Source organism: Podarcis tiliguerta (genome assembly GCF_965153285.1).
Source record: "Podarcis tiliguerta genome assembly, chromosome: 4".
NCBI classification, from domain to species: domain Eukaryota; kingdom Metazoa; phylum Chordata; class Lepidosauria; order Squamata; family Lacertidae; genus Podarcis; species Podarcis tiliguerta.
Window position 1 is genome coordinate 81,179,540 of NC_139537.1, and position 27,312 is coordinate 81,206,851.

At 40.7% G+C, this 27,312-nt stretch overlaps 1 protein-coding gene across 2 annotated transcripts; it reads right to left on the bottom strand.

The window, feature by feature from the left end:
• On the bottom strand, positions 1-27,196 carry TM9SF2 (transmembrane 9 superfamily member 2). 2 transcript variants are annotated; one of them, XM_083437830.1, is made up of 17 exons: positions 26,801-27,196; positions 20,253-20,320; positions 19,448-19,541; positions 15,901-16,028; positions 15,318-15,447; positions 14,146-14,270; positions 13,319-13,433; positions 10,985-11,064; positions 10,778-10,886; positions 8,934-9,066; positions 7,827-7,946; positions 7,154-7,211; positions 6,410-6,569; positions 5,886-6,037; positions 5,280-5,391; positions 3,567-3,738; positions 1-1,282 (listed from the first exon to the last, which is right to left on the bottom strand). In XM_083437830.1, exons 1-17 carry the CDS (start codon positions 26,927-26,929, stop codon positions 1,215-1,217), a joined length of 1,953 nt encoding a protein of 650 aa, XP_083293956.1. In that variant the 5' UTR covers positions 26,930-27,196; the 3' UTR covers positions 1-1,214. The 2 variants fall into 2 exon arrangements, with proteins under 2 accessions (XP_083293956.1, XP_083293957.1); XM_083437831.1 differs by lacking the exon at positions 26,801-27,196 and adding an exon at positions 26,392-26,539.
• Between the last annotated feature and the right edge of the window lie 116 nt (positions 27,197-27,312).

Sequence of the window (27,312 nt, forward strand, 5' to 3'; positions counted from 1 at the left end):
TTATTAACAAAAGATACTTTTATTGGATTTTAATATTCAAGCATTAGTTTATGATCTTTAGAAAGAACGTATTAGAAAAAACATTGGTTCTTTTCTCCAATCAGAATGTCTGAGCCCAAAACATGCAGTTTAACTTGGTTGCAGATATGCTCTTGTGGGAGACATGCAGGCATTAACGTAAACTCAAACCAACTCAACATGATAAACATGTTTCCATTGCTTTTTTCCAAGGAGGCATATGGGTTAATGTCAATTCCACATCTAGCAAATTGAACCATCCTATTAATACAAGACAAACAGCATTTCTGCTTGTGTATGTCCAACCCCTCCCCAATCAATTCTACATAATATGAATCATTAAAATCTGTTGTGAGCACACTTGACAGTGCGTCTTCCTTCTCTGTATGCAGATCTTCTCAACATATTATCCAGTCTCTTAATCTAGTTACGCTAGCGGATTAGAGCTGACAGTGTAGTGCAGTTATGAACAGTTACATCTATATAGGGTAGAGCAGATTAACAAAAAACCAACCTAGAATTTAACAAATATAATCTACATATTTTTAAAACATATCAATATATCTGTATTTACAAAATTTCATGGGTTTATTTATAATATGTGATGATCCACTGAAAATGTTGATAGTAATTATTACAATTATGAATGGATAGATTGCCAAGACTCGAGGCACATGGTTCCAAAGGCCAACAGCACTGGAACCTAATGAAGTCACAGAAAAAGTGAGGTGGATTTATGGCCATAACTCCAATATAAAAAAAAATCAGGGGGAAAAAATCAAAAGCAACACACGAGTCAACCTTCCAAGTCATGATAGAAAGAAGTTATTTCACTGGGGCAGGGGGATAATTAACCCCACTCAACAAGCCTAGAAAACTGTATTTACACCCGTTATTTATTTAGAAGTATCATTAAAAATTCTGTAATGTACTCACTTCTAGCCAGTCATTTAGAATTTAAAAGTTCTACTATAAGCAACATTTACAAACGCATACAATATTTAACTTCAACCTTCAGTAAGAACACCCAAGTGAAAACAAATTGCAAAGTTATAATACAAATGTTTTGGGTGGGCAAAATGTATATTCCGTATCATTCACAAGGTACAGAAGTCAATACTTCAGATAAAGCTTAAATTCTTCTTCAGAAGCGTATCATTATATTAGGATGATGGCTCCTATATTTTACAGTTTCTTCAATCCACTTTTACCACGCTGTATATTTTGGTCACAAACCAGAAGCATGCGAAGAATCCAATTGTTCCTACAAAACAGAATGTGAATTTTAAATTGGCAGAATAAACATCAATGGATCTGTTACAGCAGGGATCCTCAAACTATGGTATGTGGGCCAGGTAAACCTGGCACGGCTTAGGAAGGTGGGTGCTTGGGGAGTGGTGTGCAGCCTGGGGGGGGGGGGCTCCCTGGGGGAACAGTGCCAGCCTGGGGGGGTGGGGTGACAAAATGGCGGGCAGCACAGGCTCCACGCCGTTAAGATATTGAAACAAGAAGCTTCTGTGCCTGAAAGAGAAGGTATTGTGTACTGCAAAATAGGGTTGTGTTGATGCAACACAGCTGTTTATGCAGGAAGCACAAAAATGCAAATGAGCAAAGGATCCATGTGGCCTGGAGAAAGTGTGGAAACCACATATACCAAGGATGAGTTTACATTTCTGTTAGATACTGTAACACAGGGGTCCTCAAACTTTTTAAACGGGAGGCCAGTTCACTGTCGCTCAGGCACTGTTGGGGGCCGGACTATAGTTGCCCAGAGTTGTTGACCTTTTTTTAGGGAGGAAACCTTTTTTACAGAAGGTTGCCCTTTTATGGAAGGTTGCCTCTCAGGACAGGACCGGATACCAGCGCTTGGAGCACAACATGGCATAGTTTTGATGCTGAAAAGCACAACCAACCAGACTATTTGACTTCATAATTTTTGGCTGATTTAGAATCCAGGGTAGCTGAAGGATATTGGAGAGTGGAACATTTGGTAAGTCTGTTCATGGCTGGAAGATAACCATGTGCTCCAATAAACCAACAGAGACTACTGCTTTTACAGCCCTTTGACTATGTAAGTTCCTGAGCAGTCGAAACCTGCTTGACAATGGCACATTGATTTTATGCACCTGATTATTCACAAAAAGTATGTACAAATGGACTTTTTAAAAAATGCCACTTGAAGTCTGTGTTTCATGTAACTGAGAATTAATGAGTGTGAATTTAAGTTTTTGCAACTTTAGATGACGGAAGATAGGTATTGTTCCTTTACATGTTGCAAAACTTTTCTATGTTTATGCGTCAGGTTCTAATTCAAAGTTATGTATGTGTGTGTGTTTGCAGTGAAGAATGAAGATTTAGCAATGGTTCATTCATGATGGAAAAATTCAGCAAGAACTGTGAATGATATCGTATTATTTTTTTCCATAGTAGCTAAGCCACTGATGTTTAACTGACTCATTTACTCCGATACAGTATTGTGGGCCCAGCTGTAAGTCAGATTTGTCACATAGCTCCCAGTATTTTGCCTGCTGTGTCTGATCAATGACCCGGAATGCAGTGTGAGAAGCAAGTGCCCCAAGCATGTGCTACACCGTCACAGCAGCAGGGCACCGTCAGAACCCTTCTTGAGGCTGACCATTTTTAACAGATGAGTAAGCAGCAATATAATAGTTTTGATGCAACAATTATGAGTTTCTCTTTTTAGCTTTTATATCATCTTGACACAGGAAGCCAGATGCCTTCGGGGCTTGTGTGTGTAATTCTGATCACTTGCTAGAATGATCTCATCCAAGCTTAATGAAATTTACTATGTACGTATCCCTTAATACACAGCCTCTTTTTTCTTGTAAACAGCTACGTTTCGGGGGGGGGGAGGGAGAAGAATCCCAATGCACAGTTATCGGCATATAAAACTGGAAAACGTTACAAAAACTATTCCAGAAAGCAACAGTAACTTGTGCAAAAAAAATTAAAAAAAATTTAAGATACTAAAATGGTATCCAATTAACTTCTTATATTTTATAGACATCAAGGTTTTGACGCCTTTTCTCTAAACCCTTACAAGTGGAGAAGAATGTTCTCCAAATAGTACAGCTGTATAAAACTTCTAACAGTCCTTAATAGGTAAACAAATGCAAGCATGCAACAATACAGATTAAAAAGCGGAAGGGTTTGTATTTTGCATTTTCAATCAAATTCTGAAATAGCCCCTAACTGTGTTTAGGAATTATACAGATGACTGGCAACGTTCAGCAGCCAGAGATGCAGGTAGAAAGCAGAGGAGCAGGGAAATGAACATAAAGATGTCCTGACTACAGTTAAATACCCCACCTTTATGTCACGACAACTTGAGGTCCATAGTCCACATTAAAATAGACAGGCACACAAGTTTGTTTGTTTTTTAAACAAGCAACCATAGGGATGTCCGTCAAACATTAGTATGAAAAAAGTTTGCACATGGCTCTAGAACTCTCAAACTGTATTGTGTGAAGCACCCCAGAAGAACTCTAACATAAAGTCTCAGTACCAAAAAAAAAATTCATATTTACCTGTGAAAAGGAAGAAGATCAGTACCATTATCATAGTGTAACCAAAGTATAAAATGGTGCTTGCTGTACCCGTGATTTGAAGTTTGGAAAAGAAGTAGTGTACTGCGTATATTAGAAAATAAACAGCGGTAAAGCCACTGGTGAGAAATGAGCGCCACTGCCAGTGATAATCCTAGAACAAAGAGAGAAATGGTTGAAAAACCTGCTAAATACTAAACTAAAGCAACATAGACTATATATTTCATATCTAATAATGATGACCCTTTATAAGGTTTTAATAATTTTCTAAGATGAGCTACTGGCAATTGATTGCATAGAAAGAGATCATTTGCGAATCATTAACTTACTCAAATAAAATACTACAGGGATGCCCTTCTGAAGGGAGCAAACACATTCTAGGCTGACATTTGGAGCACCTGCATTCTGGAGCAGGTACCACAAATGTTCTAGGACAGTGCACAGTGCCAGGCATGTAAAGGCTGGGGTAGAGGATTTCCACCCCCACCTCCCTGGCCAGGCCTTCCTATCTCTAACACAGCAAGTATGTACTGCAGTCCAAGTTCAGATTCACTTGAAATGTAAAATGGGATTAGCATTAAGAAAACCAATTGAAACCATGGAGCCTGTTTTTGGTACTATTCTACAGCTAGGTTCTTTTGGTGATCAGCAGCAAGCTCCATTTACCGTATCTGTCAATCACATCATGGAAAGTTTTAGTGTCAGAGAGGACAAGGCTGTCTTTAAAAAGAAAAAAAGAAGAGGCACTTGACCCCAGCAGCTGATACGATTTTAAAGACAACCTGTTGGGAAATTGATGGAGATCGTCACCTAATCGGGTTAAAACGATTCAAAATATTTGAAGGTACAAACATTTGATTTATTTAAAAAGATGCTTAGGTTGCCTCATAGGATGTCTTCTTTAAACAGCCAGCAATGAAAATGGCAAGTGTAAGCAAGCAATAAATACAGATTAGAATGCACAACCCATCTTAAAAGGGCCATATATTTCACATTTCTCGGCCCCAGCAAGTTTTAGCAGTTATTACACAGTCTATTATATTTGAGTCAATACACAAATCTGGAGTATACCCTATGCTGTCCCTAAAACATGAAGTAAAATTTAAGGAACCTAAAAATAAGGTTGAGCAAAAAATGGGGGTGGATGATATGATGATGATTCCTATATAGTCGTACGTTGGATCCCAAACGTCTTGCGAGTTAAACGGTTTGGCTCCTGAATGCCGCAAACCCAGAAGTGAGTGTTTCGGTTTTCAAACGTTCTTTGGAACCCAAACGTCTGACGTGGCTGACCCAGCTTCTGATTGGCTGCAGGTGCTTCCTGATTGGCTGCAGGTGCTTCCTGATTGGCTGCAGGTGTGCCTTGGCTTCCGAACATTTTGGAAGTCAAATGCACTTCCAGAACGAATTATGTTCAATGTCCAAGGTACCACTGTATTTATATGGGTACCTACTCAAAGTGGTTTTTTTTTGGGGGGGGGGGGGTTGGCCTCGCTCCGGGCACCATAATACCAAAGTCTGCCCCTGGTCCTCAATACAAACATAAGTGGACAGAGGCACTTTATGAAATCTCCCTCCACCGTTGTGTAAAAGGAATAGCAACTTAGGAGCCAAGTCATTGATTGAATCCTTTTTCCTAATAATTTAAATCCCCCCAAGACAGGACTGTTGCAAGAATGAATTCTGTAGGCTTACCTCTGCACACAAGTGGAAATAGCAAAGTAGAATAGTAGCCTCAGAACACGTGATAACCAGAATAATGAACACCAGAAACAAGAAGCCAAACATGTAATACATCTGATGAGACCTAGAAAACAGAAGTTTAAGCATAACAAAAGTAGTCTTGGTGAAGTTTACCTGGCCATTCTAGCATACAAATAGCAAATATTGTTGAACTCCAGCATCTGAAGACTGCTCAACCAAACTGTATCCATTAAGAGTTTATGGCATAAAACTACTCCCATGTTTAATTCATCTCAAAGTTGCCCATGGACTTTAGGGACATAGGCAAAGATTTCCCACCAACGAACTGTCTCACCTAAGACTGGTAAGACCTTCTGTGTCATGACACTCAAGACCTGCATCAGGCAACTTTGGGTTGGATGGTTTCAAAAGCCTATGGCCAGACAGCTACATACTTACAAGCGTAACACAGGCTTTATATGTCATTAAAGCAAAACAGTCAAAAGCTTTGATCATGGAAGAAAGTAGAGAGAAGTGCAGAAAAACAAATACAAGCTCTTTTTAAAAAACCAGCAAATTGAAGGCATCAAACATTTTTCAAGAAGTATACTGGCTTACCATATGCTATTAAGAATGAAGAAAAGTTGTATGAAGATGCATCCGAAGGGCAGAATGCCTCCCATAATGATACCAGGTAATGGCTGCGTGTAAAATGACTGTTCAGGAATCTGACGAGGAATCTGATTAGTACGAACTGGATGTTCTATGGCCTTTAAAAGATATAAACACAAAGGTGGAGGAGAGACTTTCTAAATTATACTAAACACCACAAACAGAAGGAAGAACCTACTCAAAAGAATTTACAATCCTATGGCTTTCTAGCACATTAAAGGAAATCCAAGCTAAATCTCATCTAACGAGGTCTACCACATTCAGAATGGTTTTCTTTGCTTTGAATTCTGTTGTCTGACCATGCTTTATATATACACAACTCAATCACTGAAGTCAGGCAAGACCCCAAAATCCACAGCCTTCTAAAGGACTTGACCCACCATTTGTTTTCAGGCAGTTCAAAAGGTACGAGATATGTGTGCAGAGAAGGCGAGTAAAACATGTTAAGATCAGAGAGACAAAGAACTTACATTCTTCTTGAAACCAAAGTAGGCCCCAATGAACGTCAGTGGTACAGATATGCAAAACCAGAGGGCTAGAACGGCAACCAAAGTACCAAATGGAATGGCTGCAGAGGAATGTTCTCCCCAGAGAATCAGATTCATGATGAAGAAATCGGCAAACACAATGCTAAGAGAGAAACGAGATTTAACCATTAACTCACACTTGATTAATTTCAATGTTATTGAAATCATATCACTATATGTCTAGCTTAACGTTGAGCCCAGGTGACATGTAGAAAATATCAGGCAAAGAGGTCAAGCAAGCCTTTCTTCCTTAATCTAACAGGACTGAGCTACAGCAGGAGTTGACGTTTCAGTTAAATAGCTCCAAATATATGTCTGTCTTAGCTCCACTTCAGGGGATGACTGCTTGCTGTGATTAAGCAGAAAGATTTGACATAGGCATTGTATAGTATATGACACCACAGATGCAGTGTGGTCTGAGAAGCAGCCCAAGGAGTAAAAGCAAGAATCAATGAAGAGAACCCCTGTCTTTTTAAAAACTTCTGTCATGCTGGCACTGCTTAATCGACTTTTTTCATGTGGCAGAAGGAAACAAGGTTCACAAAAAAACCCAAAAAGGGCACGAACTGTGCATAGCTCTGACATGCAACGATGTTGCTGTGTTTTACTTACGTTGCTGAAGACTCACCAGTTTTAGCCAAGCTTCTCATATACCTATTTTAACAGTAATCGTAGGAATTAACTTACCCAGGGCAAAGGAAAGCTGTCAGCAGAACATTTGTCTTCCATTTTTCACCCCCAAATGCTGTATGAAAAGAAACCCAAAACAGCACCAATTAAATGACAGGTACTGTACAAACATAATTCCCTATTTATTAGAACAGTTTAGACAGGCACTTGAACTTAAAGTTTAGTTTTGTTGTTTCTTCACCTTTATTAAAACAAAATTTAAAAAAATTAGACTGGTTCAACACACCGTACTGCATAATACTAAAAGTGCACACAGACTGAGATGCTCAGTAAAGCAGTTATAGGTTTAACTTTTGTTTTATCTCCCTTTCAAATGCATATAGACCAAAGCAGACAAAAGCTGGATCAAACTTCATATGTCAAACAAAATGCAATTTCAAAAGCCACTGACAGTCTGATTTCCATAACAGTATGTCAGTTACCTCTTCCCCTGCAAGTAGATCCAAGTAAGAACAATTGACGTTAGAGTTAATACAATAAAAGAATATCCAACTTGAAAGTTTGCTAGCTTGAGAACAATCTAAACCTGCATGTAGTCTCTCTTCAGTCTTAAAACATTTTTCCATCTTGCCCAGAGGGCAAACAGGATCAGAGGGGAAATCACTGCTGTGATGATAATTTAGACTAATGAACTTAAGTGCTGTCACGTTAAATGAACTTTTGTACTTACATTTGTAGAATCTGGCAGCAACGTAACCTGCTGGGGTTCCAAGCAGCACCCACAGGACCACAGCACAGGTCATTAATGCCCCCCGATTTGCAGGTGACAAAAACCCAAGGCAAGCAAAAACTGAAAAAGGAAATACACAATATTTAGAGGCCTCTTAAAGATGTGTGTGCTTCACATGTAGACTACCTTATTCACATCTGTTGTGCACAGTACCTAGGAGTGGTGGCACAATAGTATATTTCCCCCTTTTTTCCAGAGGTTTCAGATTTTTTACTTTGTGAAATGCAATATATTTAGGATTTGTGCAGACGTAATGCTCCTTGATCTCTTCATCTATCCACAGTTCAAGTAGCCTGAAGAATACTGCAAATCACCTATGTGAACTTCCTGCTGGCCCCTACAACATTCATTTTCACTTTTGGAACCCACTACGATAGCACTATCTGTATACTGGCATAAAATGTGATGTGTTAGGGAGGGGGATTATTGGGTTGTTCTTGTTTTTATTTTTATCATGTGTTTTGATATTGTGATTTTATGTTGTGAACTGCCCTGAGACTCGCGGGTATATGACGGCATTCAAATTTAATTTAACAACAACAATAATAATAATAATAGTAATAGCAGTAGTAGTTACCAACCAGAATTCTTGTTATTTTATTTTTACATTTAGATTCCATGTTTCCTACAAAGAGCTTAAGGGGGTATACGTGGTTTCCTCCACATTTTATTCTCATGTGATATGTATTAGGTCAAAACATGTGACTTGACTGATGGTCAGCCAAAGAGCTTCATGGCTGAGTGGGCATTTGCATGAACCCTGGTCTTCTGGGTCCTGATCAGTTCACCACTCTAGCTAGCTCTCAGCATCAAAGCAGTTTGAGAATCAAATCTCCTATGTGTGTTTATGTTTTGAGGACCTTGTGAACATCCAGCACCAACAAACATGCCTCAAACCAGGAGGGGGGTGGGATAGATACATGCAAGGGAAGGACGAGGAGAGAACAAGCACATTGTGTTGTTGATCATCTAACCAAGGTTAGGCAGAAGAGCTTTTAGAATTAAGGGGCTCTGCTTCACCCATGTATCCCATTATGTTATACTTACATAGAGTAACAAAAGTCATAATTAAAATCTGTGTTCCAGAGCCCAGAAACACTGAGAGTAGCATTCCTTTTCTTGGGGGCCTAAATATGTCACCATGAACCAGTTTCCAACCAAATTCTTCCTGGGCATCTTCCTGAAAATTAATAAGCCAGTTGAGGGGATTATACATACAATTTTATATATATATATATCTCTAACTTCATCCCTCCAAATTCACAAACTCTGCGTATGGTTTAGATAAAATACTGAAATATCACACGACACCAAACATTCAATCTTTATAACTCGGAAACCAACGAGTAACATACAAATGAGATCTCAGAACTCTGTTCTTTCAACCTTTTTGGAGAGAGTAAAGTTGGACACTTAGTGTGAAGTTTCTTGTTGGGGGTGAACTGAGCGTTTAGAAAGGAATGGGCAAGCCCTACTGCTGCCCAGGGAGGCAAGGAAAATGTGAGAACTCTTTATATGTTGTCTATGGTCTACGAGGCTCCTCCCCAGTTTTGTCCCTGGCCAAGCTGAAGCAAGAGTGCCCTGAATCATGCAATCATTTGTAGACAGAGTCACTCCCCAACAGGAAGAAATCCAGTGTGTGCTGGGATGACAATCTGAAAATCTCACTAGTCTTGGCAGGGTAATTCATAGGATACATCAGGCTTCCTCAACCTCGACCCTCCAGATGTTTTGAGACTACAATTCCCATCATCCCTGACCACTGGTCCTGCTAGCTAGGGATCATGGGAGTTGTAGGGCAAAAACATTTGGAGGGCCAAGGTTGAGGAAGCCTGGGATACATCATTCATCAAAAGAAGTAAGCAAATTCATGATAATCAACCAGCTCCCCTTGGTCTGTTTGGGGTAACCTTTGGGGGGATCGCATCTGTGCCCAGCATTACCTTATGGAAAACACATAAGAAGGCTTGCAATTCAGATCCCCTGTGGGCTGCAGTTATTGCAAATGGGAAGGCCTATTATTAGTTAACTGTCTCAATGGTAATTCCTTCAGTTGTTCAAGATGCCTATGATATCCAAGATTAATCATACTCAGGCTAGATCTAATGAAACCAATGGACTTGTTATTTATGCCCACTGAGTTCAATGGATCTACTCGAGTATGACTTAGATTAATAGCATCCCTATTAATATGTATTATTTCACAGAAATTGAACAGATTGTGTTCCACCTTTCCTTTCGACAATATTATACGCTACGATGTCCTAACACAAAATTTTGTCAGTAACTATTGTTGCAAAAGGAGTATGTTTATATCAGTTAATACAGTTGCGAGATCAGCTGGGTTTTTTTGCTGTAAGCCACAATGAGTGGTGTATTTATACTTGAAGGGTAGCATATAAACATTCTAATAAAATGAATATACATAAAAGCTATTTGGGCATAATACAGATAAAGAGTTAGGTTGCGCAGGATAGTACGCACCCTGGAAATGATCTCTTTCAGCTTCTGCCTTCTGGATGAAGGTATAGGGTTATAAAGGCCAGGACTAGCCGCCTGAGAAACAGTTTCTACGCAAATGCAATTCTGGTTAAGGGGTCTCTATAGTATAGTGTATTTTAAAATGGGGTTTCAGAGTTTTTAGGGGGTTTTGAACGTTTTATGTAGTTTTTCAATTTCATTGTTCTGCATGGAACAATGACAATAAAGATATCGTATATCGTGGATGTGCTTATCAGAACATGACTGAGGCAAAGACATTCACAACATTTCTAAACTTCTAAATTTCTAAATTTCTATTTAGAAGGCATCACAAAAAAGGTTGTATTTAGAGACCTGGAAATTTTAAAACATTTCTTCTCCAATTTGTTTTTAAAAAAACTTATACTTACAGTAGAATCCATCTGATTATATCTTGCAATGTCTTTATGCAAAGTTCTTAGCATGATCATAGCAACCATCCCAGACAAGAAAAGGACAATCACAAGAGAATTCATAATGCTAAAAGGAAACATGATAGCCAGTTGTCAAACCATTATCTTTTTTACCAAAAAAGTGCACCAATATGTTGAATTACAAAATGAAAACATTTCCCTTACCTAAACCATTGTATATGTGTGTGAGGCATGGATTCTAAAATGTAATCCCACCTGGAGGCCCACCTGATTTCATCATTTTTCTGAAGAGAAAATGGTTAATTATTAGATGTCATACAACTGAAATAAAATTATAACACTTGCCAAGTTTTTATACTGAGAATGGCAACATAACTACTAATATCTATCTATCTATCTATCTATCTATCTATCTATCTATCTATCTATCTATCTAATAAATAATTCTTGGGGATCATGAACAACTTATTTTCTTCTGATCTTATTTACATAGATACTATTGAGAATTTTATCACTATTTTCAGTGGAACCGAGAAATCACTAGGATTTCTGGCAACCAACATCATTATGATTTTCGTCATAATATTCAATATTTATATAATACTTTCAAGTCTTCAAAGATGCTCACAATATGCTCATTATCTTGCTATAATCCTTACAGCAAGCCCTGTAAGTTAAATCAGTATTATGACCCACCAAAATGCTGAGGAAGCACAACTAAGGCTTTGAGTGCCTTACTTATAAGTTTATCTAGTGAGTTCATGACAGACACAATATTTGAATTGTGGATTTCTAACTCACCATGCGACACCTCTCTCACGTTCAACATCAGATGTCAAGAATGTCAGCTAAAACATAGTCTTTTTGAGCAAAGAATTGCTTCACTAAAATAATATCAGACATGATAATGAACAAATCAAAGGCGGCAAGCAGCTACCATTGCCTCTATACTTCTTGAAGGCTATATTCTGCATAGAGACTTCTCACTGAAGCTGCAATCCTTTACATAGAATCATAGAATTGTAGAGATGGAAGGGACCCTAAGGATCATCTAGTCCAACCCCCTGCAATGCAGGAATATGCAGCTGTCGCATACAGGATTCGAATCTGCAACCTTGGCATTATCAGCAGTGTGTTTTAACCATCTGAGCTATGTGCTTGCCTAGAAGTAAGTTTCACTGACCACAGTGGAACTCATTCTTGAGTAGTAGTAGTAGTAGTAGTAATAATAATAATAATAATAATAATAATAATAATAATAATAATAATTTATTTATACCCCGCCCATCGGGCTGAGTTTCCCCAGCCACTCTGGGCAGCTCCCAATCAAGTGTTAAAAACAGTACAGCATTAAATATTAAAAACGTCCCTAAACAGGGCTGCCTTCAGATGTCTTTTAAAGATAGGATAGCTGCTTATTTCCTTCACATCTGAAGGGAGGGTGTTCCACAGGGTGGGCGCCACTACTGAGAAGGCCCTCTGTCTGGTTCCCTATAACCTCACTTCTCACAATGAGGGAACCGCCAGAAGGCCCTCGGCGCTGGATCTCAGTGTCTGGGCTGAACGATGGGGGTGGAGACGCTCCTTCAGGTATACTGGGCCGAGGCCGTTTAGGGCTTTAAAGGTCAGCACCAACACTTTGAGTTGTGCTCTGAGAGCCAATGCAAATGTAATGTAAACATGCATAGCATTAAGCTGTAAGACTGGTACACAAATACCATTTTATTGTAGCTCCAATATAGAGCAACCAGGGGTCTGCTCACCCAGTGGGACTTCTTCCTCTCCTACCACTATGGCTCCCTGGCACACTTACAAAAGCTGCTCCGGAAGGCAAGCAGATTTCTGTGACTCAGGCAAGTGGCCATCATTGGCTGTCTTCCTTTATTAGGATTCCAAATAATTTTAACTGAGTAACATCTATGACATTTTCTACAAAAGTTATTTTTCTAGTTAGCCTAGAATAATGCAATAAAAAAGTTTAGATGAATGTCCTTTCTTAAGACATTTACTAGGATTTCATTAATATTTCAAAATGCCACTTTTTAAAATTCACCTAAGACAGCTCAGTCAGTAGAGCACAAGACTCTTAATCTCAGTCCCACGTTGGGAAAAAGATTCTTGCATGGCAGGGAATTGGACAGGATGACCCTCAATGGTCCATTCCAACTCTGCTATGAATTTCTGGTATAAGAATCACCAACAGAGTGTTATTTTAAAACCTCAGAAAGGACCGTATTTTTCGCTCTATAAGACGCACCAGACCACAAGACGCACCTAGTTTTCGGAGGAGGAAAACAAGAAAAAAAATATTCTGAATCTTAGAAGCCAGAACAGCAAGAGGGATCGCTGCGCAGTGAAAGCAGCAATCCCTCTTGCTGTTCTGGCTTCTGGGATAGCTGTGCAGCCTGCATTCGCTCCATAAGACGCACACACATTTCCCCTTACTTTTTAGGAGGGAAAAAGTAAAGTCTTATAGGTACTTTCCAAATCATGCCCTCTCCAGGAAAAGAAATGGGAAAAGCCAACAAGAATACCAACCTCAAAAGTAACTGAATATGTGTAGGGAATTTTGACATTTCCAGAAGCAAGCTTGTTACTTAAATCCATAGGTGGTCCCGTGCAGTCTGGGCTGTCAGGATTAGTGTGCTTGTAACTGTTTAAAAAAACCAAAGACAATAGATTTGAGTGCAAAATGCCGTCGTTCTGGCAACAGATTTTAAATAACCAAACTAGGAGGAGGGTATTTGGTGGCCTGAAAGGGACTAGCCCCCCTGCTTTAAATCATAGTTTGAATTAAGAAATGGCTTAAAGTGCACATTGCTCAAAGGTCCCCACAGTGCTCCTTCCCCACTTCTTCATTTAACAAATTAGGGCTGTACCAAACCAGAGACTGACTTGATGTTATGTGTGAACCAGCACTCACGGTTTGGCTTTCCCCCCTAACAAACCATGTTGGCAAGGCAAGGTCTGTTTTTTAGGAGAGAAACAAACCTCAAGTGCTGCTTTGCACATAATGGCATGGTATCTCTTCAACCAGGAATAAGCAGATGAGGAGTGACTTGTGAACTTTGGGGCAGCAAAGCCATGATTAAATTGTAACTACGATGCAGTTTGTGTTATGTGTGAACTGGGCCTATATAAATGGGATCACAATGGCAGCAATGTTTACTAACCTTGTATTGTATATACTTGCCCAGTATTATTTTTCCTATTAAGAATGAAAACTCTAAAGTGTTCTCTCCCTCCCACTCCTATATCTTCCACTTAACGTGAAGTCCACTGTGAGGAGCATGTTAAATTCCCTTATATCTTTCAAACCATTGCCAAGATGCCACGCAGATCTAGTAATAAAATTAAAGGCTCACCTTTTTGGTTCAAGTTTAGCAGCTACTAGTCTTGCGCTGGGAGCTTCATTTTCTACCATGTGGTAGGCTATTTTGATGTCCACGTGGTTGAATATGTAGAAGGTGTCGTGTTCATGGAACTCAGACTACAGAAAAAAAAATATGTAGAAAAAACTTAATCAAATAGGTGGATGGATCAGCGCACAACTGGCTTATAAAATAACTCCCCTTCATCATCATCATCATCATCGTTATTATTAAAATTTATATGCCGCTTCTTTCAACAAACCACAGATAAGATGAACCACATTTTATTTTGGTTTGAAAATCACAACACGCTGCACTTCATCTAAAATGGAAGTAAAAGCTTCCAAACTCCTTTTATAGTTCCACAGAAGGGGGAACACATCAGTCCACTGTTTGCTTCCTGCATTCTCATACTATACATAAAAATGAGGTAACTGTGAAAAGCCATTTTATAAGATTCCATTTTTACACAGTCCAAGCTTTAAAAATTGATGCCATTTCTCAGGTTTAAGAAATTAAGTCTCCTTGCAGTACAAGAAACAGCATTACAATTTACCATTAACGCTAATTTATGAACTAAGCTGACTTTTGTATACAGAATCATGGATGCAGGGAATATCCCAACAGCCAAACTTTCAGGAACAACAACAACAACTGGGAGCTGAAATCCAATTCCAAAGAAATATATTCTGTCTTTCAGAAACAAATTCTCCTCCACGCAGAGACTGCAAATTAGTTTGAAAATTCAAACTGGTTCACCAGAATCACTAACGGATAACATTACCTGTCATCCAATTTTTCTTTCATGCAACAATTCATTTCTATGTTCTTTTTATGCTGTTCTAACACCAACTGCTTTAATAAAAGGGGAAGGCAAAAGGTGTGGAAATTAATGGTTTCATGGAGCAGACGGAGGATATGGGAGGAAGATGTCAGGCTGAGAAGCACAATATTAAGCAGATTAGCTGCCTATTGTTATTAGAAATAGCCTTTGTCCATCTACGCCTCCTTCCTTCTACTCCTCCATGATAACTCAGTCATTGCAATGGTGTCAAAGCAGGCTCCTAAAAATAGCATACTTACACTGATAACAGCAAAAATTTAGCGGGGGAAATCAAGCAGCATAGTAATCTTGTACGCATTATTTAAAATTTATTTATACATACATTGATAACACAGGCATCTTTGGGGTGTCCATCTTCTGTTAAGTAACAACCAATGGGAAATCCAGGATTGCAGAACCTTTGGTTATCTTCCACATCATAACACCAAGTTACGGGCATATTATCCACAATCCTATAAAATGAATAAGTAATACAGTATTTTCAGATGAAGCCTGTATCATTAAAGATGTACCACAGCTATAAATTTTGAGAAGAACTTTATCTGTCAAGGCAAAATATAGATTCACTAACAATGTTAGTAATAGTAATGTTTAGGTGATAACTAATGGATACTGCTTGGGGAATAGATTCTCTGTTTCTCCTGCATGCCTCCCCAAATTGGCTCCAGATTTTCCTCACCATTTGCCTCTATAGCTTTTAATGCACGAAAGGATATCAAATTGCTGTTCCAGTAGATCCATACTTTTATTTTTTAAACAGAAATAATTATAACTATGTTGTTTTAAATGGAAGAAAACATTACATTTCTTTCCACGAATGTCCCGCATTTCTCATCATAAGCTACCACAATTCTATATTTTCTACTAAAAGTAAGCAATTGGTTAAAAGTTAAACATGAACCTACCAATGATGCTGATAGTTCAGCAGCATACTCTTTTTCAGAAAATCTAGTTTTTGCTTGTGATCTGGGTTTTTCAAATCATATTCTTTTGTACAAACATGCTTGCACGTCTCTGTTTTCTTAAAGGTAAACTAAAAAAATGAGAAAGAATTTAGAAACAAGTCTCCTTTTTACACATTGCTCAATGCAAAAGTTCCCAAGATAAACAGCAGAACATCAAAATGCACACATGCACAGGTTCTCCCATTATTACATACAACAATTCAGTTCACTTTCGTGATTTTACCACATGCCTAATAGCAACTTTTTTCTCCACAACATTTTGATCCAAGTCTTTTAACAACCTGAACTGCAAAAAATATTTCAGGTGGCTAATTCAGAAGGATTTAATAAATAAAAACTTATGGGTAGAATAGGCTAGGTTGCCTCTTCTAAACAACAGAATTTTCTACATGGCAGTAATACCACAAGCACATTTAAAATAATACCTGAGTAAATTTTTATACATATTGATCCTATACTAGGCTTCTCTGTCCTAAACTGCTCTAAGAGACTGCCTAATATGGTTGCGATGGGACGTAGGTGGCGCTGTGGGTTAAACCAGAGAGCCTAGGACTTGCTAGTCAGAAGGTCGACAGGGTGAGCTCTCGTTTCTCAGTCCCTGCTCCTGCCAACCTAGCAGTTCAAAAGCACGTCAAAGTGCAAGTAGATAAATAGGTACCGCTCCGGCGGGAAGGTAAATACCGTTTCCGTGCGCTGCTCTGGTTTGCCAGAAGCAGCTTAGTCATGCTGGCCACATGACCCGGAAGCTGTATGCCGGCTCCCTCTAGCAATGCTGTAGCTGCAAACAAAGCATTACATTTGGTGCAAATGAATGAATCTGTGTTGGTGCAAATGAAAAATATAGGACACCAAGGTGAGATGTTCCCAGTTTGTTTGGTTTTTTTTAAAAAAATAACAACACATTCCTAATTTCATCAACTGGCAGCCAACATGTCCGCAATTCCAATGCAGCACAACTGTTTCTAAGGTAGGAATATATTATACAGGCAAGCCCTTTTCTTCTATAGCTTGGGGCCCTTCCCTTGAATAGCCTAGGAACAGACTAAGGCTGTGTGCTTCTAGGGAGATCTGGCCAGACATAGGGCATGCCTATGAGCACCATGTAGGGACGCGGGTGGCGCTGTGGGTAAAACCACAGTGCCTAGGGCTTGCCGATTGTATGGTCGGCGGTTCGAATCCTCGCGGCGGGGTGAGCTCCCGTCTTTCGGTCCCAGCTCCTGCCCACCTAGCAGTTCGAAAGCACCCCTAAGTGCAAGTAGATAAATAGGTACCGCTTTATAGCGGGAAGGTAAACGGCGTTTCCGTGTGCTGCGCTGGTGCTGGCTCGCCAGAGCAGCTTCGTCACGCTGGCCACATGACCCGGAAGTGTCTCTGGACAGCGCTGGCCCCTGGCCTCTTAAGTGAGATGGGCGCACAACCCTAGAGTCGGACACGACTGGCCCGTACGGGCAGCAGTACCTTTACCTTTATGAGCAGCATAGCTAGACATGTTTCTAAGATGGCTAAGCTGACCAAGCTTCTGAAGCCCAACCAGATGGTAGGCAAGGGCTGGGGGAGCGAGTGTCACTCTTATCAGCACTGCCAGAGCTTTGCAACTGGAATCACCAGCCCGGCTATTATTTTAATTTCCTCATAATGCAATCCTGTGACATTGCCCAGTCTCAAATCTTCCATTTAGTGGGAGATTGAGAGGGTGGTTGCTGAACAACTCCAAGCACGCCTGGAGGATGCAGACCACTTGGATCCCTTCCAATCAGGATTTAGGCCTGATCATGGGACTGAAACTGCCTTGGTCGCACTGGTCAATGATCTCTGGCAGGCTAGGGACAAAGGTGAAAGCTGTTTCCTAGTTCTGCTGGATCTCTCAGTGGTCTATGATACCGTTGACCATGACATCCTTCTGGACCATCTAGAGGAGCTGGTAGCACTATTATACAGTGGTTCCGCTCCTTCCTTCTGGGCCATGTCCAGAAAGTGGTGTTGGGGAATGAGTGTTCAGACCCCTGAGCTCTCACTTGTGGGGGCCTTGGGGTTCCATCTTCTCCCCCATGTCTTTTAATATCCATATGAAGCTGCTCAGAGAGATCATCAGGGGGTTTGGGCTGAGTATTCATTAGCATGCATATGACTCCCAGCTCTACCTCTCTTTTAAATCAGAACTGGTAAGGGTCCTGTGTGAGTGTCTGGAAGCAGTTGGAGGATGGATGGTGGCTAACAGACTGAGGCTGAATCCTGACAAGACAGAAGTGCTGTTTTGGGGGGACAGGGGGCAGGCGGGTGTGAGAGACTCCCTGGTCCTGAATGGGACAACTGTGCCCCTGAAGGAGCAGGTGTGCAGCCTGGGAGTCATTTTGGAGTTATCCATGGAGGTGCAGGTCAATTCTGTGTCCAGGGGAGGTATCTACCAGCTCCACCTGGTATGCAGGCTGAGACCCTACCTGCCTGCAGACTGTCTCACCAGAGTGGTGCATGCTCTAGTTATCTCCCGCTTGGACTACTGCAATGCACTCTATGTGGGGCTACCTTTGAAGGTGACCTGGAAACTACAACTAATCCAGAATTCAGTAGCTAGACTGGTGACTGGGAGTGGCCGCCAAGACCACATAACACCAGTCCTGAAAGACCTACACTGGCTCCCAATACGTTTCCGAGCTCAATTCAAAGTGTTGGTGTTGACCTTTAAAGCCCTAAAAGGCCTCGGCCCAGTATACCTGAAGGAGCGTCTCCACCCCCATCATTCAGCCCGGACACTGAGGTCCAGCACCGAGGGCCTTCTGGCGGTTCCCTCACTGCGAGAAAGAAGGTTACAGGGAACCAAGCAGCGGGCCTTCTCAGTAGTGACACCTGCCCTGTGGTACACCATCCCATCAGATGTCAAAGAAATAAACAACTAACTTTTAGAAGACATCTGAAGGCAGCCCTGTTTAGGGAAGATTTTAATGTTTGATGTTTTATTGTGTTTTTAGTGTTCTGTTGGGAGCTGCCCAGAGTGTCTGGGGAGACCCAGCCTGATGGGTGGGGCAAGAAGAAGAAGAAGAAGAAGAAGAAGAAGAAGAAGAAGAAGAAGTCAAGCAGTGTGGGGCTGGTGCTCCTGTCAGAGATGAAGCAGGCTGTCTCCTTGTTGCCAGGCAAACTGTCCAGTAGGCAGCTCAGCAGCAATGGGCCTGTGCAGCAGGACTCAACAATACCCACAATGTAATGCTGATGTTGCAGGAAGTGCAGTGTGGGAAAATGTAAATGATCTAATTTAACCGCTTAGGGCTGGGACCCCTGTGAAGAAAAGGTAAAGCAGGGGGAGCAACACCAGTGAGTCCTCTCCTGATCCTAATATTTCCTCAAGAATGTCATGTGCTAGGGCAGGCTTAACCAAAAGTCTAATAAAGTTTTAAAAACCTTCAGTCCATTTATACAAATCAAAACATGCCAACAACTGGGATTCACTGCTTAGATTCGGCAAATTCTTTGATTTTTAAAGCAATTAAAATACCTTATATGGCGAGGGCTCAATCCGCTCTCCAAACAACACCTGACCAAGATTTTCAGATGGACGTTTCCCTTCAGATGCTTCGCAAAAATCAAACCTAAAATCAAATTCAGCAAAACTTGAAGTCTGTCTTATATTCTATATCTAAAATGCATACCTATATAAAATTCAGGACAATTTAATGAATTTCACAGGAAACTCTTCAATCTTATTTAAGTTGCCTTATTTGAACACACTTCCCTGTTGACAATCATGTTCACTAAGTTGACTTTCAACCAAGTGTGTTTATGTCTGCTTGTTACAACTCCCTTCATTCCTGATCATTGGCCGTGCTTTCTGCAACAGCTGAGAGTTGGAGTTCAACAGTACTGGTCTATATTAAGCACCCCCAAATTAACATCTAATTAAGTTACTTGTGCATGCCATTTAAAGATGATTGACTAAAAACTTTTATTCTTTACAGGGATCCAAAAATGTTAGATTGGCTTAGTAGTGAAAATTGCAAAATTTGGGGTTCTACGTTTTGAAACTTCTATAGCCAGCAAAAACCATTAGTTCAAAATTCTTCCCAAGTTTTTTGTTTAAAATATATTATATATAATTGAATGGAAAAATCAACTTCTAAAACAGAGCAAGAGAATCTTATCCTCTTGGCAAATATCAGGAGCAGGATTTAGCAAGCTAAACCTTGGTACAAAGCAACTAAACCAAAGACCAAGTAACACTGACACTGCAGCTTGGACAATCATAACCTTGTCTACGAAATCTATCCTGTCCTAAATCAAAGAATAATATTTCATATACTTACGCAGTATATTCATATGGAAGGACTGATTCCACAGAGTCTAGTCTATTCACAAATAGCTCTATCACAGGCTGTAAAAACACAACGAGACATTATTTATAAATTTAACAACATGTATACACGTCATTGTAATAAAACCTTAAATTCTTTTTGTTAACCGCTTATCAGTAAATAACAGGTAAGAACAAGTGTTTCGGAATGTTAGTACTGTAGTGTTATACTGTATTAAGATATATACTTAATGTATCAGTCATCAAAGCTATACACACTGCAATTATAGAGTATTTTGACCATTATTCTAAATGTGTATGCTCTGCCCTTCCTTACAAAAGATGAATTACATTATGCAATTAGCATTATGTAATCAAGCTTGCCTGTGTGACTTCTACAAGTAGCTATAAAGAATAGTTGTTTTGATTTAAAACCAACGTATATCAGGTCTCTGCATAGTTGCCATCTGCATAGTTGCTCAATCAAACAATAAAATTAGTAAAAAAGAATTGAGATAGGACAGATTTAATAAACAGAAGACTACATGCATCTAAACTACTTAAAGTGACAGAAAGTCAATGAGGGAAACAGAGTATTTATGAATTTTTTAATTAAAAGAGTTTGTAATACAAATACACTGTAGGAAAACTATATCGGAAATGAATATGGCAAATAGTGCAAAACAGTCTTCCCAATAGAAAAAATGATGTAAGTTACACTTACAATCCTGACTTGGGGCCAGGAGGAGCAGAGAGGCTGATCAACCACCATACCCCAAGTCCTGATGGCACATGCCAGGGCAAAACATGGTGGTAGGAGGCAGGTCTTCCTTCCACTTTGCTATACTAGCTCTAGGCTAAAGCTTCCATTGAAAACTTGCCATTTCAAAAGGTGAAAGGATGCCAATAGCAAATGTATTAGGAAAGCGTGGCAATTTAAAGATTTATTCAGGAAACTAAACATGCCAAATCAGCTTATTCTCTAGGACACCAACGTTTCAAGGCAAATTGCCCTAATTTGTGTAGAAAGGTTTTCCCATTCAAAACTTTCTGGGAAACCCACATCACGGACCTCCACAAACTTAGAAAAATAGCATGAAGCCAACGACTCTCTCCACCAAACTGCATCCAGTGTTGTGTTTTCCCGGAGGAAATGAATTAGAATTTTTTCCAGGTTTGAAACAGATTATTTTTAGAGGATACTCTCTTTTGGATTACTACCTTGTTTTATCTCATTTGGCAGAGGAATATTTTAAGACACCCAGGGCTGAACTTTATACAGCTTTTGTTGACTTAGTCCAACATGATGAATGAATTTTATTATTTCGGTCACAGACCAGTTCCAGCCCACATACAATATCAAGGAAGTCATAAAACACGATAGGGATACATCTGATCCAACATGATCATTTATGGAAAAAACTGGAGGAGTCTTCAGCGGACAAAAGTCTATTATTTCTGATTAGGTGTTTTACTGTGAGACATCCCCACAAGCCAGCTATAGTACAAGAGGTCAGCTCTCAAAAATATTGTTGCATCAAGGGAGGAGAGTCAGATATGTACTTTGGCTCCCTTTCTGCTTGATCTGTCCTCGTATGAGATGCATGCCCTCAAATTGGAAACCACCTCCATTAGTATATTACGGTAAGCAGATGATGCTCTATTGCTATCTTTAACAAAAAGTTTTAGAAGGGCTTTAAAGCAATTTTCTTCATAGAGAAACAGTGAAAAGATGGTTGTGATAGAACTAAGATCTTGCTGTTGTTGGTTTTCTAGAAGGGGGTTGATTTCTAAGTGGTATATGGATGACTATTTGTTGGAGTAATTGAGAGCCTTTTGGTGTTCTTTTTTTGTTTTCCATTGCTATGGAAGACCCACATAAAGCAGGCTATAGCAATGGAATCTCTTACCTCTCAGGCTTTCGTTTCTAAAGGTGGGCAGTTCGTTATTCTAAAGGTGGACAGTTTGTTCCAACCATCTTCCAGGTCTATAGCAGAGCTTCCCAAACTTTTCATGTTGGTGACAAACTTTTCAGACATGCATCATTTCATGACACAGGAATTCAGTTTTACAAAGAAACTAGAGGTTAAACTAACCCCTTTCCAGCCCCAGGAGGAGCGCAGGGAGTGTTTGCATTACACACCTATACACTGCAGTTGACACACTAACGTGCTGCAACACACAGTTTGGAAAGCTGAGACCCGCGGGTATAGGGCAGTATATTTATTTATTAATTAATTATGCAAGCAAGCAAGTTCTGGTCTCTATAGGGTCAAGACTGCAGCCCAACAATTGTTTGGATTTGTTTTTTGGGCAGGGAACATTGATGGCACTCTAGAGAGAAGGTACAAGGGAATTTTTTGAAAATAATTTTTGGAACTCCTAAATGTGTAAGGAGAGCATACTGAGGTGAGTTTTAGGTTCCTCCAAGCAGTTGCATGGAACACTGTTTGCAATTATTGGCTTCATATCCATTTCAGGAAATTTACGTAGTTGATTGGTTTGATAGAGAGAGATACTTTCATGAGCTTCTGGGGTGGAATCTGCATTAAATACATCTTTTGGGATTTTTTGTGGATATCCCCACTACTTTTCATTAGGAAACTAAGGTGTGCATAGAATTAAGGAGCTGATGGCCTTTTCTGTCAACCGTGTTCCCCAATATATTTGGGTTTGGATAACTGGAAATGTTATTAGATATAAAAGTATTTTCAGCCCTCTTAACCTTCCTAAAGCTCAAAGAGCTTTTATGCTGGTGTGATGCAATTCTCTGCCAGGAGCATTAATGGAAAGTAGATTTAACTGAACTTGATTAGAAGAAAGAGTACACCATTGCAATGAGGGTTGTCAGAAATTTATTTGTCATGTTCTGTTTCACTGCAAACATAACAGAGCTAGGAAGCATCTGATCCTCCCATATTTAAAGCATCAATCTGGTACTGATGTCAGAACTCCATATGAAGGAAAAAGGTGAGTATGTTATAAGAACTGTAGCCCTTTTTAAAGTTTGGTGATCAAGATAGGGGTTCAGATGATCTCAGAGTGAGTTTGAAATGGATGTAAAGCACTGTATCTTTTTCAATCATATTACATTATGTATGTAAATATCCATGATGTTTGGGGTCTGGTACTCTAGTTGTATTTTACAGTGGTATATGACTTTATGAATAAATCTGATCTGCAACAAAACTAATTTTTTTTGCAGTTGTCCTGTTGTTATTATTCTTATTTCATGATGTACTTATGAAATAGAACATTTTCTGTGAAAAATAAAGCAGTGGAGCATCCCCCAGATGTTTTATACTTGTAAATAACTTTGGCAATTAAGCAGTATATAATAACAACAACAACATCATACAGTATTTAAGTGCATTTGCAACATTCATTTGCTTTGCTACTCTTACATCTCTTTCCCCACAACTTCTGCTGTTTTATACTTCTTCTTCTTCTTAATTGAATTTTTACACTTTATACTCTTTGCTAACTCTGCCCAACATGCAGCAAAGATTTCAGGAATCTTAACTTAATTTCCAAACACAAAGTGATCCATTGGAAGGAAAAGACATACAAATGCAAAGAACGTGATATGGGGTCTATTTAGCCAATAGACCAGGTTGAAAAGGCATCATCAGACACATGGAGAACATCTTTTCTCCTGAGAACAATGTGGTAACACCTTTACATGCCTAGGTTCACTGCAGTGCCTTCAATGTATCCATACTGGAGAGAAACCCTATTCTTGCCCATACTGCAGTCTGCCCTTCACAGAATCAGGAACTTTAAGGAGGCATGAATGGGTTAATCAAGTTGTCCAAACATAGTATTCATCACATTGAGATTATTGTTGTTTTAACTTTCTACAAACATCAAAAACTTCCGCATAACACCCCATATGCACAGACTATGGCATGATCAATGCATGCATCACAATGAGATGGTAAAATCCTCAGGTGATAAATGGAGTGCTCTGCTTTAGGTTACAGGTGGCAGTATTGTTTTCCCCTGGCCGAAGAAGCAGCCCCTTGCTGTTGTTTAACTCTTCCAAGCTCTATGTACACTGAAGGTGTTGCATGTAATTATAAATAGGCTATCACCAGTTTAAACCACCAGTTTAAACATACAGTATAATTTCTAATCTAAAGTCTGTGAAGCTGCATGAAATTCAAGGGCAGCTTAAACTGCAAGGTCCATTAATACCATGAACTTACAGTATTTATCATCATCATCATCATCTTACTTAAAGCATGTTTACCCCTCTTTAGCCAAAAGTTTTCCAATAGGAGCTTACAAAAATCTGTATAAGACTGAGGAGAAGGTACTACATAAGAGACATGTCACATAAGGAAAGAGTGATGGGTAAGGGAGAGGGAAAATGCAAGCCCATGTTTCAGTTCCAAAGTTATGATTCCTAAACACATGAATGCAGCAAAAGTGGTAATCATACTTCATTGCCAAATATTATTATTTCAACTTCAGGCATGTCCATCAATTTATAACTCCAGAGAAGGAGAAGGGAAAATAACGGTACTTCAGGATGGAGAGAAGAGGAGCTAATCTTGGGGATATGCAATCTCTTTAGGCAACTCATTAATAAAATAAAATAAAATATTCCTCTAAAAGACCCCGTCACTAGAACATAATAAGTTATCTAACACTGACCTACCCAATCACGTACCCCTACACAACTATTTAGTGATGTATGGAAGTGAGAGCTGGACCATAAAGAAGGCTGATCGCCGAAGAATTGACGCTTTTGAATTATGGTGCTGGAGGAGACTCTTGAGAGTCCCATGGACTGCAAGAAGATCAAACACATCCATTCTTAAGGAAATCAGCCCTGAGTGCTCACTGGAAGGACAGATCCTGAAGCTGAGGCTCCAATACTTTGGCCACCTCATGGGAAGAGAAGACTCCCTGGAAAAGACCCTGATGCTGGGAAAGATGGAGGGCACAAGGAGAAGGGGACGACAGAGGATGAGATGGTTGGACAGTGTTCTCGAAGTAACCACCATGAGTTTGACCAAACTGCGGGAGGCAGTGGAAGACAGGAGTGCCTGGTGTGCTCTGGTCCATGGAGTCACGAAGAGTTGGACACGACTGAACGACTAAACAACAACAACAACAACACAACTATTCAATGAAACATGGCTCCCTTACAAAGCAGCACTAACAGTAAAAAAGAAAGGAAGAAAAGGAGGGGTCTGAAGGAATCCCAAAGAGAAGCATAAGACAAGTTAGGCTGCTGCCAATCCCACCACAGAAGTGGAAGAAAGTGCATTTTACACACACACACACACACACAGAGAGAGAGAGAGAGAGAGAGAGAGAGAGAGAGAGAGGTTGGATGGCCACATGTCCTGTATGATCTAGTTGAGATTCCTGTATAGCAGGAAGTTGAACTAAAAGACCTATGGGGTCCATTCCAACGAGGTCCCTGCAGAGCATTCTTGAGAGTGGGATGGCTCCTCCCATCTGATGGGGCAGGCAACGTTCATGAAGATCCTCCTTGTGGGAAAGGCCATCCTGCTCTCCTTGGACAGCCCCAGGCGGTTGGGATTTCTGCTTTCTCAGCTACATAGAGCTCAGCTTTAGAGCCTTATTTTAGTTTCATTTCTCCAACTTCAACTTCCAAGCACCCATCATAGGAGTCGCTGCATCCTAACATAAAGGTCTAAGGCAATGAGCAAGCCGCAGCGGGCCACTAAGCCTGACCAGCTTGTTGGCACTTACACATGCCTGGGCACAGACACCTACAAGTGTCCCTATTTTTCAGGGACAGTCCCGGATTTACTGTCCTGGTTTCTTATTTGATCCTGGAATGTCACACTTTATCTTAGGACATCCGTATTTTCCTGGGAGAAATATTGGGAGGGTATGGAATAAGATGTCCCTATTTTCCTGGGAGGAATGTTGGGAGGATATGTAATAGGATGCCCCTATTTTCCTGGGAGAAATGTTGGAGGGTATGGAATAGGATGTCCCTATTTTCCTGGGAGAATATGGAACAGGATGTCTCTATTTTCATAAGAGAAATGTTGGAGGATATGGAATAGGATGTCCCTACATGCTGGCCACATAGAGTGAGATGAGTGTTCGCAACCCCAGAGTCGGTCACGACTGGACCTAATGGTCAGGGGTCCCTTTACTTTTACCTTTATTTTCCTGGGAGACATGTTGGTAAGATATGAAATAGGATGTCCCTATTTTCACTGGACAAATGTTGGAGGGTATGTGGACACTGACAAAAGCAGAGATTAAAAGATGCAGTTCGGGGCATTCTGGAAGACTTTCTGCCAGCCAATCCACTCCTCCATCCCAAACGCAAGAAAGCCTAAGCAGGCAGGAAAGACTTTCGATCTGAAGGGGGGGGGGGGGTCCTGTCACTGCACAGCTAGTTAGTATGTATGTATATATGTATGGGGGGGCTATTATGACATGACATCACACACACACACACACACCCCACTAACCGACATTACTCGTACTCTGCCACACACCCCTCCGGCATTTGAGGCCTCGCTCTCAGGACTCAACCGCCCTTCCCAACCCGCCCCTACGGACCTTGCAGTCGGATTTGTCCGGGTCGTCGCAGAAGTTGACGGGCGCCAGGCCGGGCAGGTAGAAGGCCGGGCCGGAGGGCGAATTAGCCACCAGGAGCGCGACGGCCAACAGCAGCTGCGCGCCAGTCATGGCGAAGGGAAGGCGGGTGGGGTGTAGGAGGGTGGGGGGGGGGTGAGGGAGACAGAGACCACGGATACGGGGGGCGGTTTTTAATTAAAGGGAAGAGGGTACCCTCCCCCGCGCCCAAGCACGAAACCGAGCCGAGCCTCCTCAGCCGCTACTTCCGGCTTCCTCAGACACGTCAGCTCGCGCACACGGAACTGCGAGGCACGAAGTTCGTGCGTGCGCGCGAGCGAGCGAAGGCGCGAGCGGCCGAATCGCTTCCGCCCTCTCTCTCGCCCTTCTGTCCCGGTTGCCATAGAAACGGCAAGATAAGGCGGCTCCCGCACAGGGCAGGCCTTTCGGGCCTAGCGCGGCCTGCCGCGTCCTTTGAAAATACGTCATTCGGACGG

Excerpts from the sequence above, each read along its gene's own strand:
- TM9SF2 (XM_083437830.1), bottom strand. The coding sequence starts at position 26,929 with ATGACTGGCGCGCAGCTGCTGTTGGCCGTCGCGCTCCTGGTGGCTAAT. Across the intron at positions 7,212-7,826 it reads TGCTGCCAGATTCTACAAAT|CATTTGGGGGTGAAAAATGG; the intron begins GTAAGTACAAAA and ends CTTTTCATACAG. Across the intron at positions 6,038-6,409 it reads ACTTTGGTTTCAAGAAGAAT|GCCATAGAACATCCAGTTCG; the intron begins GTAAGTTCTTTG and ends TATCTTTTAAAG.